The sequence below is a fragment of the Strix uralensis genome, chromosome 1 (genome assembly GCF_047716275.1).
Source record: "Strix uralensis isolate ZFMK-TIS-50842 chromosome 1, bStrUra1, whole genome shotgun sequence".
Lineage (NCBI taxonomy): Eukaryota > Metazoa > Chordata > Aves > Strigiformes > Strigidae > Strix > Strix uralensis.
In genome coordinates this window covers 64948264-64962602 of record NC_133972.1, presented here as the reverse complement: position 1 = coordinate 64962602, position 14339 = coordinate 64948264, and the positions used below count along the sequence as shown (strand labels likewise).

Sequence of the window (14339 nt, the reverse complement as noted above, 5' to 3'; positions counted from 1 at the left end):
AAAATTAAATTTTGGTTTTATGAAGTTTTGTGTATTTTTTAACTTTAACATCACAAACCAAAATGAGTGGCTGCTCTTTCCAGAATGGTCTCCTCCTGGTTCTTCTCAACACAAGATGACGATGACGTCAAACATCCCAGCTCTCAAAACCACTGCCACTTATGGGAACTTCCTGGGTAAAGAACACCCCAAAAAGGGGAAACAAGCAACTTTTCATCTCACCTCATCTTCAGACTATTCCCCTTTGCAGGGTTTGTGAAGGAGGAAAAGAAAGGGAAGCTGTAACACAAATTCACCTACAGAAGTACGTTTAAGAAAGCAAAGCACCAAGATTGATTAGAGTGTTCTGCTGCTTTAATAAAGAGCCTAATGATGTCCAAATTATAGCAAAGCTCAATTGTGTAACCAAGGAGCCAAGATTTCATCCTTGATAAGGACATGGATTTCTGTCTCGCAGGAGAAGCCTGCAGTTCACTAACAAAGATGACCTTTTATATTATACCCTTCAAGGCCACAATTAGCTGGAGAAATACTGTACTAACTTGGCAACATGAGTTTTTGTACACTGTGCTAATTTTTAGCAGAATCTTGCCAAGACCATTACCATCTTCTAACAAGACCAAAAAAAAAAAAATTACAAATACAAAACCCACTGCTCTCCAGACCCAAATTACTTTCCACAATGCAATGCAGTTTTAATTAAGATGATTAAATTACAGCAAAAATGATTAAGATGATATCCCGCAGCAAACCACCAAAGGTATAACACCTTAATCCAGAAGAAGCTGGCATACACATATCCATGATAAAGTATTCATGAAAAACTGGAATTTTACACATGAACCAATTTTACATCACTCAAACAATACCTTGGGAGATATTTGTCACAAGTAAAAAAACAGTGACATCCATCAACAGAGCACAGTTTTTCTGAGACTACACAGAAAGAAATCTACACAGAAAAAAATTGAAAAGGCTACAATTACTTTGACAATGTTTCTACAGCTCAAAGGAATTTGGGGGTTGAAATAAATGGTTTCCTTCTCCTTCCCAGGGCTCCCAAAATCAATTTTATATATAATTTTTTTTTTAAACAGACGTTAGATCAGAAATGCATGTGAAATCAGGTCACTGCAATAATCATGTACATGGTACATTTCCACTACTGCCTATTAACTATGAGGTTTAAATGAATGAGGAAAGTCTCAGATCCATATTTCACCAGTGGAAATTATTAATATAAACATAGCACAGCTCAGGTTTTAACCTCACCATCCAACTGGGCCTATTCTCCTTCAGAGAAGGGTAAATGGTAATAAATTAACAGACAGGGTTCAAAAGGCAGCTACATGGAGGCATGTATCCCATTAAGACCTGGGAAAGGATCCTGCAATAGGAGCCCTGGGCTTAAGGTTGCTTCTTGTGGTGCTTCAGCACTGAATAAATTCAAACTGTGATCTTCAAGGAATGGCAGCTTCGGCATATTTTTTTTAAAAAAAAAAGCTGTGCCAATGACATGAAAAATAGTTGCAAACCAGTTATTTCTAAATGCAATCTTCTGGAAACCCTCCGCAGGGACAGAGCCTGGCGACAGAAAATGACAGGAGAGATGTGCAAAGAGGAGGAACTGTTGACACGGCTCTGGACGGTGCTTCTCCCAACCCATGCCCAAGGGATGGGACAGGACAGGGACAGGGCTCAAATGTGCCCATCCTGCTCGGGTCGGAGGAGAATCGAAGCACGTGGAACCAGTCGTGTCATGCCATGCCACACCATACCACTTGGCCAGGGACTGTTTTATTCTGGAGTACAGATGTAACCCCAAATTGTATGAAAAATTGTGGCTGAATACACAAGAAGGTACCAAGTAACTAAGTTTTGCCTTGCTCTGGACCTCTGTGACTCCTCTAAGACTGACCCATACCAGAGGGTTTTGCAGAATTAGCTACATTGGAATGAAGTCCCACGATGTAGATTCATTCCTGAAACTCTGCTACACTTTGCATCTGGGACTCCTCTGAAGCTGTTCGCTTGTTCACACTAGCCATTGGGTCTCAAAATGGGGGGGGGGGGGGGGAGACTTCCCTGAAAAATAAGGGGAAAGAAGAAAAGAAATCTGCATGTCACATTACATGGCCACACTAGGGAGATACTAACAATCCCTCAAAGTCACCCAACTGCTCAGGGATTTAAACAAAAACCCTGAAGAGCTCTTTAAGGATAAGTGCATTAGTGAAAGTTTGAAATTTTTTTTTATAAATATAACTCTGAATGCCCAGTTAAAAGCTAACTTCCTCACAGTAGTAATTTGCTGTGTATGACAAGAGGCAACACACAGTCCAGGTGAGAGGTTAACTTTGTATTTTTCTTTAATAGATGAAGAAAAGTCTAAATGGAGAAAGATAAAATTCCAACACAAACCCTCCACCAAGGCTGCTATGAAATAACTCTTTTGTTTAATTATTATGAGTTGGATCAGCAAACACTAGATCCCGATGGACAGAGAGCAGCTGTTACTATAACAGAAAGACATTCATCTTCCCTTCTCGGGACCCTGAAACTCTATCAACAATGCCTGTAAAACAACCCTCAGCTCCCCCCTCTCCCAGTTTTCGCCTGGCTTTCATAGTCAGACCTATTTTTAGCCGACTTTATCTTGTCGTACCGCACTTCAAAGTTTTGCACATTAGCTGGTTCGAAATCATTTCCATGCACAAAAAGCATCGGGGACATCAACGGGGCGATTCTCAAGCGCAGGCTGCAAGAACGGTGCGTCCCTCGCTCGAGGTTTCTTCTTTCATCAGCAATTCATTGAGAAGGAGCCTATAGACACAGTTACACAGCCAGATACACTTGCATCTCACTTATCTAACAGGGCAGGAGTGATCTCATTTACCTTTGGGGCTTACAGTTACCTTGGAAGGGCTTCTTTTAGCTGTTATTTACATAATAAATAGCCGATCTGTACAGGATTGCATGGGAAAGGAAATTCTATTACCAATAAAAAAAAAAAAGGTTTCTCGTGTTTGCTTTTAGCAGCACTAACTCTGTCCCATTAGACAACAGCAGAAGCTATCAACAGAAAATTATCTATAGCCATAAAAATTATCTGTAAAAGACTTCCCCGGTTATCTCAGGTACAATATAAATGTTAAAGTACCCCCCCCCAGAAACGGACGCATAGGGCCAAACTCCCTGCTGATGCAAACAGGCATGGTGCCAGGGCTTCAGCCAGGCGACAGCCGCAGGGACATGCACTTGCAGGGACGGTAAGTTCAGTTGGGGGGGTTGGGTTTTTTTGTTTCCTTTTTTTTTTTTTTTTGGCATCCATCACCTTCAAAATTCAGGCTGAATGAGCTTTGTGCCACCAAGCTGCACCCACGAGGGGAACTGCCCAGCAACAGCAAGCATGCTCATCAGAAATGCTCCATCAGGCTTTGCTTTTCTTTATCGCCTGTGTAAAGAAGCCTGAAAATTGAGAACGGAGGGCCACCATGTTGCTTCAAAGACTCTAAAAGGTGATTTAAATCTACACAGGAATTTCTTGCTATAACTAAGCATGCCAAGCCCGCCCTTTCTACAGGCCCCTGCTTCACACTTTCACTTTAAAAAGTTGCTCTAGGAGCCTGACAAAGGAACTAAGGTCTGTTGTAACAGTGAGGCAGTAAAACAGCAGCAATCAGATAAAAGCGTTCATCTCCGCGAGCTTTGGTTTATTGGGGTTTTTGTGTTTTGGTTTGTTGGTTTGTTTTTTTTAAAAGACCGTTTGTCTTTCTTTGAAGTATTTCAAAAAAAGCCAAGGAGCATGGATGATGTGGCTCTGTGGCAGAGAGCACCCCGTGAGAGCATCCCCACCCCAGGGTACACACACAGCATTTCAGCTACAGATGCTATGGCTCTGGTAGTATCACCAGAGTTGGGCACTCACAACCCCACACCATGCCTGCCGGCAGCCAGAGTCGACATCCTGGTCAGTCAGTGCCAAGCATCAAATGTACCATCACCCTCCTCTTCTCCTTCGGATTGTGCTAAGCTTTATCAGAAATTTCACAGCCGGGAACTGCTTCAGGTATGTCAGCAACAGTTACCTATCGCCACCACCTCAAACTTGCTTTTTAGGAGCCAAGCAGATGAGTGTTATCCAGTGCAACTGCAATAGGTATTCAGGAAAATCCCTTGTTCCAGGCATAGGCATGTGCTTTAGCAGAGACTTTCCTATAAAAATAAAAGTGCCTGATAAGTTGCGGGTGCATGTGAAAGCAAGGGATTCCGAGTTCAAACTTTTGTGCACCCGAGAGCTACCCAATAGCCACCAAGCTGTAACTGGATACTCCCCACCATGAAAACCCAAGGACAACTGAATTTCTCAGCCTGCACATATATAGGGGAATTAGCATTAACCCATTAATTACTCTCAGGAACTACAGCAGCAATATAAATCCTGCTGCATTTCAATTGTTATACAGGAGAAAGAAAAATAAAGACTTGGAGAAACAAGTGAGCCATGCATTCACAGATTGTACTGCCATGTCTCGGTTGTCCCAAGAGTGAACTTGCCAGGACAAGGTTACCACCAAGATAACCACAAACCTGCACTTTGCTGAGCAGCTGCATCTCAAGTCAACTGCAGTTTCCCTTTGTTGAGTACAGGGACTTCTGCAAATCCATGCAGTAGCGTACAGGTCTGAAGCAAAGCAAATGCCTACATATACCTGAGTGCCTATGAAGCTCACAGGCTCTTCCAAGACCAGCACCATAGTCTCCTTACAATAAAGCTCAGCTTGCTGCCTCAGAGAAAGGCCTGAATATCAACTGTGCAAAGCTTAAATGCCCTCCTTTCCCAGAAAAAGAAAGTATTGATGGCAAATAGGGTGACTGGAGAGGGGAGTTTGCAGACAGCTCAGCTAAACTGCAGCAACAGCTACCACTCTGCAGAAGCAAGCCAGAGACTGCAAAATGTGAGAACAGTGCTAAAAGGGCTTAAAAATACCCCCATTTTATGAAATGCTTTTAAAAAGTCACAAAGAGGAGACAGAGCTTGATTGAACACTTCTTCACTTCAGACCCACAGTTGCATCCCTCCCTCCCCAGGAATTCAAAACTGTCTGCAGAGGTAAATCACGTATAAGCAAAATATTCCTAAAAGTCAAATTTTAAAAGTTGCACACATTACACAAGATGTTTTAAATAGATAATGTTGGAGGAAAGAAGGGTTAGCTGACTAGATTGACCATTTGATAGATCAGGCACAAATGGAGCTAACTTCATCCCTCTCATCCACTCAAAGGCTTATAATCCCACACCTTGGAGCAATAAATTAGGAAGAAGCATTACATTAGCACTACAGGCACCACATAGAAAATTTAAACTTCTGCTACCAGTTAGAAGACAAGTTCTATAATGGGGAAAGCTTTAAATAAAAAAAAAAAAAAGGGGTAGAGACAGTCACAGTACTTATGACATTACAGGGCAGTGTCAGCTACCATGGACTTTTTAAAATGACAACCTTTGCCATGGCTTGGAGCTCATTCAGCACAAGCCTAGGATTTGGGATTGGTCTGGAAAGTGCCAGAGACACACTCATCTCTACCAGTTTTTGTTTATTTCTCTATAAAACTGACAGCAATACACTCCATTTCCATCTTTAGTGGAGGAGGATTAATGTACCCCCATTGCTCCCATGAGCCCCTTTTTCTTCTTTTGTCGTCACACAAGGGTACATATTAGACATGAAAAGTCAAGTTCAAAATCCATATCTTAATTTGCACAAGTATCCACTTAGATGAAAATTAATGCAGTTGTGACTGTAAAGCACTGCATCTTTCATAAACATGCTTCACTCTTATTTAAAGAGGAGGAACTCATACATGGATCTATTAGTATGAGACTGAGATAGGAGAAAGAAAACAAAATGATACCTCTGGTTTCACAAAATTATCAAAACATTGTATTTTTCCCAGCAAATTTAATTCCAAGTGGATAAAAAAGGATAATGTGGTGGTCAGAGCAGCAGGTGTGGACCCAAGAAGATGGGGATCAACACTCTTGCCCTGCCACTGAGTCCCAAGATCTTAGAGAAGTCCCTCCTGCCATAGAAGAGGTGGGAATACCTCGTAAACTTTTGTTACATCCCATAAATTATGGACTATAGGAATAAGATGCAAACATCCATAGATACCAGTTTTATTTCTAACAGCTCTTGTACAAACATTTTTACAGGCTCGTTTCAGCTTCTTAATACCCCTCTGCTTACCAAACCCATCAGTGTGTCAAAAAATGGTGCTTCAGGTCCAGGCTGCCGCCTGCTAACACCCAGTCCCACACCCTCCTCCGAGCAACCTCCTGCCCACAGAGTTCCCCTAAAATCCGAAACCAAATCTGCAATGAAATGGCACACCAAGCTGGAAATTGCAGAATTATTAATGAGAAATGGGTAATTCGCATCTTCCTCCAGCAGAGCACAAACAGGCTGGATCCTTCCGCTGTGTTTCTTTTATGTTTTAATTTACATACCTATATGCATGAGCTGGCCCCTGCCTGTGGGCAACCCAACCTAAGAGGAAAGGATCTTCTCTAGAGTGAAAACACACCAACCACCTCCAAACAAAGTCACCAAAAGGAAAGAAAAAAAAAAAAAAAATCACATAGGATGGCCAGAGCACACAGGTTAAAGCCTGATTTTACCCAATACAGAAACGTTTCCTCACGCAGCTTATTTTTTTCAGTATAGGTACAAAATATTTGGTGTGACCTTGGGTGAGCCACTTCACGATGCAGCAGGGAGCACTTGCAGACAGTAACATTTTTTCATGCTTGGCCCCTCTGCTCAGTACTTTTGGGGCAGGGACCTTCTCTCTGCACAAACAGCACTTTGCAAAAGATGAGCAGTATTTTTCAAGGCACCCAGACATAAGTAACATTTTTTTTTCTTAAGTAGCATGATGGACCAATGCCACATGCAATAACATAATCAGAGCAACAAGACTCAAATACTGGCAAAATAAGAGGCACTTGTGTGCTAGAGGGAAGCATATTACTATTTTACAGTGTACACTGACAATTGCTGCTCTTAACTTTTAGTTTGAATTGAAGCTATACCATAGTGAAGGAGGAAGATGACAGAGAGAAAAGAACATGAAATTGGTGAAATAGACCAATGGTTATATTCAAATCTAAGCATAAAATGTGCTGGGTCTGCAGAATGCAAACTGGTTTATCTTTAATTTACTTCTCTGCCCCTTTGACTTCAGTAGCTCCAAGAAAACTTACAAGTAAGATGGGGGGGTGATGTATATTTTTTTAATATACCTTAAAGGAACAAATGACTAAAGAGATAGAAAATTATTTCAGAATGAAGTAATAATGAAGAGATGAGATTAGACATTAGTTGATCCTCAGTGGTTAATGGAGGGGAAAGGCAGGGGAGAGGAGAACTTACACTGGTGAATGCTTTGGCCACAAACACCTCTCAAACACATCCAATTTCACTGATGTGAAAATCTCCACATGAAGGAACAGGCGAAAAAGAGCTTAAGTGGGAACAGGGTGCAGAATGCCAAGTGCTACACTGAATAATTCAGAACCAGGCAGCGCTATTGGCCAGGCAAGAAAATCACACCCCCCTGCTAGTTTTAAAATCAAAGGCCAAGGAGGGATAAAAGAGAAAGACAACACCTCTTTAAAACAGAGATTACACTCTGTGGTTCCCATTTCCCAACTTCCCACAATGTTTTGTTACAGTGAGAGCGCTGGAGCCGGGGTACTGCGGTAGTGCCAAGACACGGCACCACGCTGCCTGCATTGCTGCCTGCAGCTGACCAAGGAACATGGAAAACACTGCTGCCTTTTTGACACCACTCCTTCAGTCCAGTAGCAAGAGAAAGCCAACTCTGAAGCAGGTACCAAGCAACCCTGGCTTCCTAAGAGTTGCCTTCGCAAGACTTTTTCAGTGCATAAGCAGTTCTTTGGTTGCCAAAGCTGAGGGTAAAACCCCACTAGGGCTTTCACCTGAGTCTCGATTACCACTGAACTCAACCAGGTTCTCTCCCCTGCCTTCACCCTTCCCAAATTACAGCAACGCTTCTTCAGCACTGGCTGATGGGGCTGGATACACAGATTTCCAGGCGAGGGATGGGAGGCACGGTAAGGAGAGGCCATGCCACCAACACTGCGTGCAGTGCACCCTAGAGAAGAGAAGGGGCATCTTACAAATTACCCTGCCTTGGCCACGCACAGCCAGAAGCAAGCAGGTTATCAAGTCACTTCCACAACTTTTACTCTACAGCTACTACATTAAGCTCAAAATAACTGTCCTGGGTGTGTTTGGTAGAACGGCGTTATATTTTATGGGGCTTGAAAGATGCAGTGCTACTAAAACCCCATTTCATTCTGACTATTCTAGTGCAGCTCCACGTGGTCAACTAGTATTAACTTTTAGAAATGCTTCTAAAAGTAAGCCCTGAAATATGACAGCCAAAGCACCTTTCACTACAAGGCCCAAATGTGGAGTAACTTTGACTTCTATTCCTTTATTTTAAAGGTGTCTTGACTTTCTAGGAACAGGCACCATTGTGGACAGAGCACACAAATACACCTTTGCTGGGTGCCCAGCCTCAAACCATCTCTTCTATTCACCTCCTTCGCTCTTGGTAAATTAAGACAAACATCCCTTGGTTCCTTTTACACCCACGACACCTCTGCAGAGGAGCCCATCCCGTGGACAGGCACAATGCAAATCACAGCTGTGGGATTCCTGGACTGGTTCTGTCATCCCATTACCGATGTTCCAATACCGATGTTCCTCCCCTCTTCCATTGCAACCTGTGTGCCAGTCCTGCTTCCCAGATCTGGAAAACCCTCCAGGTTGATCTGCAAAGCAAGGAGTGCGTGCGTTGTGGGGAAGGGGGAAAAATGGTGGGAAGGAGAGAACAAACAAAAAAAAAAGGAAGGAAAAAAGTGAGGCTGGCCTGTTTCTTTCTTCTCTACCATCTATTCAGTGGCAGCAGGGGAGGTCCACAACTGTTGCGTCACATAAAGCACAAAAAACCTGACAAGCGTGTTTTAGCTGATGGAGACCAGAGTGGACAGCGGGCTGGTGACAGCTCAAACACGGGGAGTAAGAGACCTCTGCTTTAATTAGCTGTTTCTTACTATCTCATCAAGCGAGCAGGAGCACTACATCCTGGATGGGCTGCTCAAAGACATAAGAAATGGCAGAAATTTCAGTGTGTGTACACTTTAGCTAACTACCCAAGCTCGGGTTAGACTCTCACTCCAGCCCAGGGATACTGAATTTTTAACCCTGTCTGAGCCACAAAAACCTACACCAAAGGGAGGGTGCAGAAGATACTTTGAAATGGAGAGGGGAGAAGGGGGGAGTTAAACCACAGGCTGTGCAGGACCTGGAGAGGTGTTTATAAATAATGCCACTAAAAATAATACACTGCGCACTCGCATCTCTAACATAGCATTTTCTTCTCCACAGAACTGTGACAATGGTTATCTCAGTGGTATAATTATCTAGATTTGATGACAGATTAAAAAAAAAAAAAATATATCCCAAACACCTGTTCAAGAGTTTTGTGTTTTTAAAGGCCATTGCCATTAACCTTGGGCCATGCACTTCATTGTGTTTAATTAGCAAGCTAATGAAGCCAGTTTTATTCCTTTTCTCAAGCACAAGAGGATACATACAAGACAGTGAAAGAACAGACCAGAACCATTTGCAGCACAGTTCATTGCTGCATGACATTACTTAAACTTGCACCAAAATAAAAGTAATGTAATGGCTTGGGAAAACGCATTAGCAATGCATTCTGCAAGACAAATCCTTTTACACCTTCTGTATTTTCTAAAGCTCATAGATTAAAACATGATTTCTGAACATTTGGGCTGCAGAAAATTTGCAAACAAAGGGCTAAAAATGAACATAATGTTTTCCTCAATGAATCCTCAGTATTCCAAAAATTAAGCATAACAGATTTTTATTTTTCTAAAAAGAATAGCAGCCCGTGCTTGCTTTGTTACAGCTAGCCAAGGTAGCTATGAGAAGCATCAACAATGGAGGTCAAGCGATTTTCGAAAAGCCCACCACTTTCACACAGTCCTAACGTGCACACACACAAAAGACATACTTCAAGCAAAGCCCGGTGCTATGAATCCCAGCAACACATTGCAACTTCGGGTATTTGAGGTTGTTCTCTTCATTTTTTTTTTTGACTTAACAGCTTTGGGAAAAACTGGACAATGAAGATCACGTTGATAAATACTCATAAATATCACAAGAAAGGCAGAAAGGCTTTAAAATAGAGGGAGGGATTTACAGAATTGCTAATGCACCGATTTAATGATTCAAGAGGACCTTTCCAAATAAGCAGAATTATATTCATTTTCTGGGGTTTCTTTATTGTATTTTCAGGAGGGACAAAAAGTCAGCATAGGTATGCCCTATCAGATTATCCTTTTCATAACGTGATACATTTAAGAAGCTTTCAGGGTTAATTTTTTTAAAGCAATGTTTTCTTCTCCTCCAACTTAGATTTCTGCCACTATATGCACACAGCCATAGGATCAGGTTAAAAACCAAAACCAAACCAAACAAAAACCCAATCCCATACCCAAAACAAAAACAAAAAAATACCCCGGAAGCCATCTCTTTTATTGAATCACCCGAGATAAAAGGATTCCAAGATATATGGAAAGAAAATACATTGCCCATAAATCTCCTTTATGCACATAATAGAATTTTCCAGCCAAGAGAGCTGTTGTGATGATAGCAACGCCGAGCACCACGAATACTGATGGCACACACACACACCCCCCCCCCCGCCTGCTTCTTCCAAAATACCTGCTCTCCCTCAGCACTGCTATGTAAATACAAGCCCGCACAACCCCCTTCCTAACACATGGAAACAAAGCTGCGTACAAGTGTCCCAGCGATCAGATTAAAAACCCCAAGCTGGCTTTGCTCACCATCAATTTTTTTTTTTTTTATTTTTTATTGCCCGCTCCCTTTTTACTGCCTCCCCACACGCACACACTTTCGGTGTGACTTAAAATAATTAGACGATGGCACTGTTTATAATGCCCAAGGCAGGCGGTGGCAGTGCATATTTAATGGGCACTCGGAACAAAGGAAGCCCGGCTGCAGGAGCGCCCCGGGGCCGGCTCCGCCGCCCGCTCCTGCCCCGGCCCCGCCGGGCAGCCCCTTCCCCGGGGCGGGGAGGGACACACACACGCGGGGAACCCCCCCCCCCCCCCCCCCCCGCCTTGCAATACAATGAAGCCGCAATGGCAAAGCCGACGGAAACTCCCCGGCTGCCCATCGCGGAGCGGGGAAAGGGCACGGCCGCAGCATCGCTGCCTCCCACACCCTGCCCCCGGGAAGCCCTCGGCCACAAACAGCCCCCCCACCTTCGACACCCCCAGCCACCACCCCCCCGCCCCGGGCTGGGAAATGGAGGTAACATAACAAGTTACTGCCCAGCGCCGGGGCGAGGGGCGGCAGGCTCAGCCCCGGGGGGGGGGCGGAAATCAGGGGGGGTCGTGGTGACCAGGCAAGGGGAGGGGGGAAGGAGCAAAATTGCTGCCGCCCCGGTTTCTCCTGGGGAATAGGCAGCAATAATAAAAAGGAATGCGAAAATAATAATTTAAAAATCGAAACAAGGAGGGAAAGTGGGGAGCATGGAGATTTCAAGCGTCCCCGCGTTTTCAGTGCTGGGGGTGGGGGAAGCACAAGGGGTCTGACCCCTCCCGCCTCCCGAGGGCTGCGGGATGGGGGACCCCATGGAGAGCCTCCCCCGCCCCCCGGAGCGCTGCCCGGGTGCCCCTTCCTGCTCCCCCGGCCGTGCCCGGGCTTTCGGCTAACTTCCACCCCGCGTCCCTCGGCAAAACGCGCACCCCGCAGGCTGGAGCTGAAGTTTGGGGGCCAGCCCAGTTCTGCAAAATAAATGGGACGAAGAACATACAAAACAAACACCCCCGCGCCACAAAAGCCTCCTCCCGAAGGATGCTTCCCCAGGCACCCCCCCCCCCCCCCCGCCCCGCACACCCCCTTTTGCCCAACTTTCTCCCAGCTCCCCGCAGCGCCAGGCAGCCCCAAACGGCTCGTTTCGTGCTAACAGGCAAAGCCCGACGGGACCGCGGCGTCCCGTGGGGGGTCCCCCTCGGTGCGGAGAGGGGGGGGCTCCCCTCCATCCCCCCCTCCCGGGTTACACAACCGCCGCCCAGCAGGAGCGGGGCGCACACATGGCCACTACCTGAGCAGCTCCGCACCATTTCGGAGCAACCCCCAGGTCTTCTCCCGCTGCTCCCAACTTCTTCCCCCCTCCACCCCGCAACCTCCCCGGCTTCTCGCCCCACTCCACTCCGGCAGCACCCGCCCAGAAGTAAATGCCTATTTTTGTAAAGTTTCCTCGATATCGCGCGGTGTTTACATTGCCATTAATTCCCACAGGCTGCCTGAAGGGAACAAAAAGCAGCACGGGAAGGCTTGTCCTGCGAGCGGGGAGAAAACTGAAGCGGGGGGGGTGGGGTGAAAAGCAAAAAAAAAACCCTCAAATACTAGTAATAATAAAGAAAATGAAGCAGATCGCAGCGGTGGGGTTATTCTCCAGTTTGCAGTCTCGCCGGTTGCTCTGCTCTGTTTTGGAGGGTGGCTACAAATAATTGCACGGCCCATTCAATTCTGCATTTGGAGAGGCGACCGTAAGCCCGAGCGGGAGGTAAACACGCAGAAATGCACTTACCTGCACAGAAAGTTCCACAAAGCAAGGCGAAAGTCAGCCACGAAGCAGTCATATTCCTTTACTTTTTTTTCCTCGTGTGCCTCTCTAGCCCCAAGGGAAGCAAAAATAAAAATAAAAAGATCGAGAGAGTGAAAGAAGGGGAGAAAAGCGAGGCTCTGTCCTCTCTCTCTCTTAAAAAGAAAAAAGAAGAAAAAAATCCTGGAAAAAAAATAATATCGGGTTTAATTCCTTCGCAGTTGCAAAATGTATCCAGTGAAGAGGAACAGCCCCGGACGGTTCGACCTGCTCCTGCCTGGCCCCGGCGTTTGCTCCGAGCTTTCCAAGAGTTTCTTTCCCTGGGCTTTTGTGCTGGGAGCGCGGCGTGCACCACACACCGACTCCCCCTCCTCCTCCTCCTCCTCCTCCCAACCCAGCCCCTCCGGCTCCCCCAGCAGCAGGGGCGAGCGCACACGCACACGCCCGCGTGCGCGCACACCCCTCACCCCCCCCCCCCCCCCCGCGCAATGCACGCGCAGCCGTGTGCAAGGCGCGCAACACCCCCACCGCCCCCCCTCCGCTTCCCCGTGCAACGCAGACGCGCTCCCAGCGAGGCGGAGGGGGGGGGGGGGGGGAGCGGCATCGAAACTTTGCAAGGTTACCGACCCCGCATCCAGGGCGGCTGCTGCGCGGCTGGCAAGAGCCCGCGGAGGGGGCGCGGAGCGGCGGCGGCGGGGGGCTGGCGGCGGCGGCGGGCCGCGCCGCGGCATCGCGGGCTGCGCGGGGCGCGGAGCGAGGGGGCGGCGGGAGCAGAGGCTGGGTCGGGAGTTGCCATGTACAGGGGAGGGGAGGGGGAAAAAAAAAAAAAAAAAGGCGGAAAAAAAAGGGGGGGGAAAGGGGAGGTTTGTTGTTTTGTGGGTTTTTTTTTTTTAATGATTAAAAAAAAAAAAAAAAACCTGAACAGCGTCCAAAATGGCTTCTAAAAAAAGGGAGAAGCCAAAGCGGAGCCAGCGGGGGAAACCCGGATGTTTGATACAAAGAGGCTGGAGGGGGGCGGAGCGGCGCGGGGGCTCCGCGGCCGCTGAGTGGGGAGCGGCGCTGCCCGTCACGGCCGCGCCCCGCGGAGCGCCGCGCACCGCCCGCGCCGCCCCCCTGCCCCTCCAGCGAACAGAGCCGGGGTGAGGCGGGGGGGCAATAGGGGCAGGGGGTGGGGAAGGGACAGAGGTGGAGGAAGGAGGGGTGCGGGGCGAAAGCCTCTCGGAGAAAGGGGGAACCCCCCGCGCCCGCCACCTTCCCAGGGGAGAGAGCAGCGCGGACCTCCGCGGGGGTAGGAATAAGCCGTATCCTTGTAGAAAAAAACCTCCTTCTCTTCCACACTGGTGAGAATGTGTTTTCCCCGCTCGTGTCCCGCCTGCCCCGGAGCCCCCTGCACCCAAGAAAGTCCCGTGACCCCAGGACCTTGCAGGACAGATGGCTCAGGGAGCGTCCAGGGGTGCCAGGGCTGAAAGGGGCACCTCAGCAGAATCAATTTTCAGGCCGTTTCAGGGTTAATAAGGTTTTCTCTATTGCCAGGGTTACAGGAATTGAACTGTCTCCACAATTTATTTTAATTATAAC

At 46.8% G+C, this 14339-nt stretch overlaps 1 protein-coding gene across 2 annotated transcripts in view; it reads right to left on the bottom strand.

Moving 5' to 3' along the window:
• The window catches only part of ACVR2B (activin A receptor type 2B), a 101860-nt gene extending 88372 nt beyond the window's left edge, over positions 1-13488 (bottom strand). Inside the window, exons 1-2 of one of the 2 annotated variants that reach the window (XM_074869301.1) lie at positions 13389-13488; positions 12747-12944 (exon numbers count right to left, since the gene is read on the bottom strand). In XM_074869301.1, the coding sequence (XP_074725402.1) occupies positions 12747-12798 (52 nt within the window). In that variant the 5' untranslated portion in view covers positions 12799-12944; positions 13389-13488. Of the gene's footprint in view, positions 1-12746; positions 13161-13388 lie in introns of those variants that run through there. The other variant, XM_074869300.1, reaches the window with a different exon arrangement.
• Positions 13489-14339: the final 851 nt, after the last annotated feature.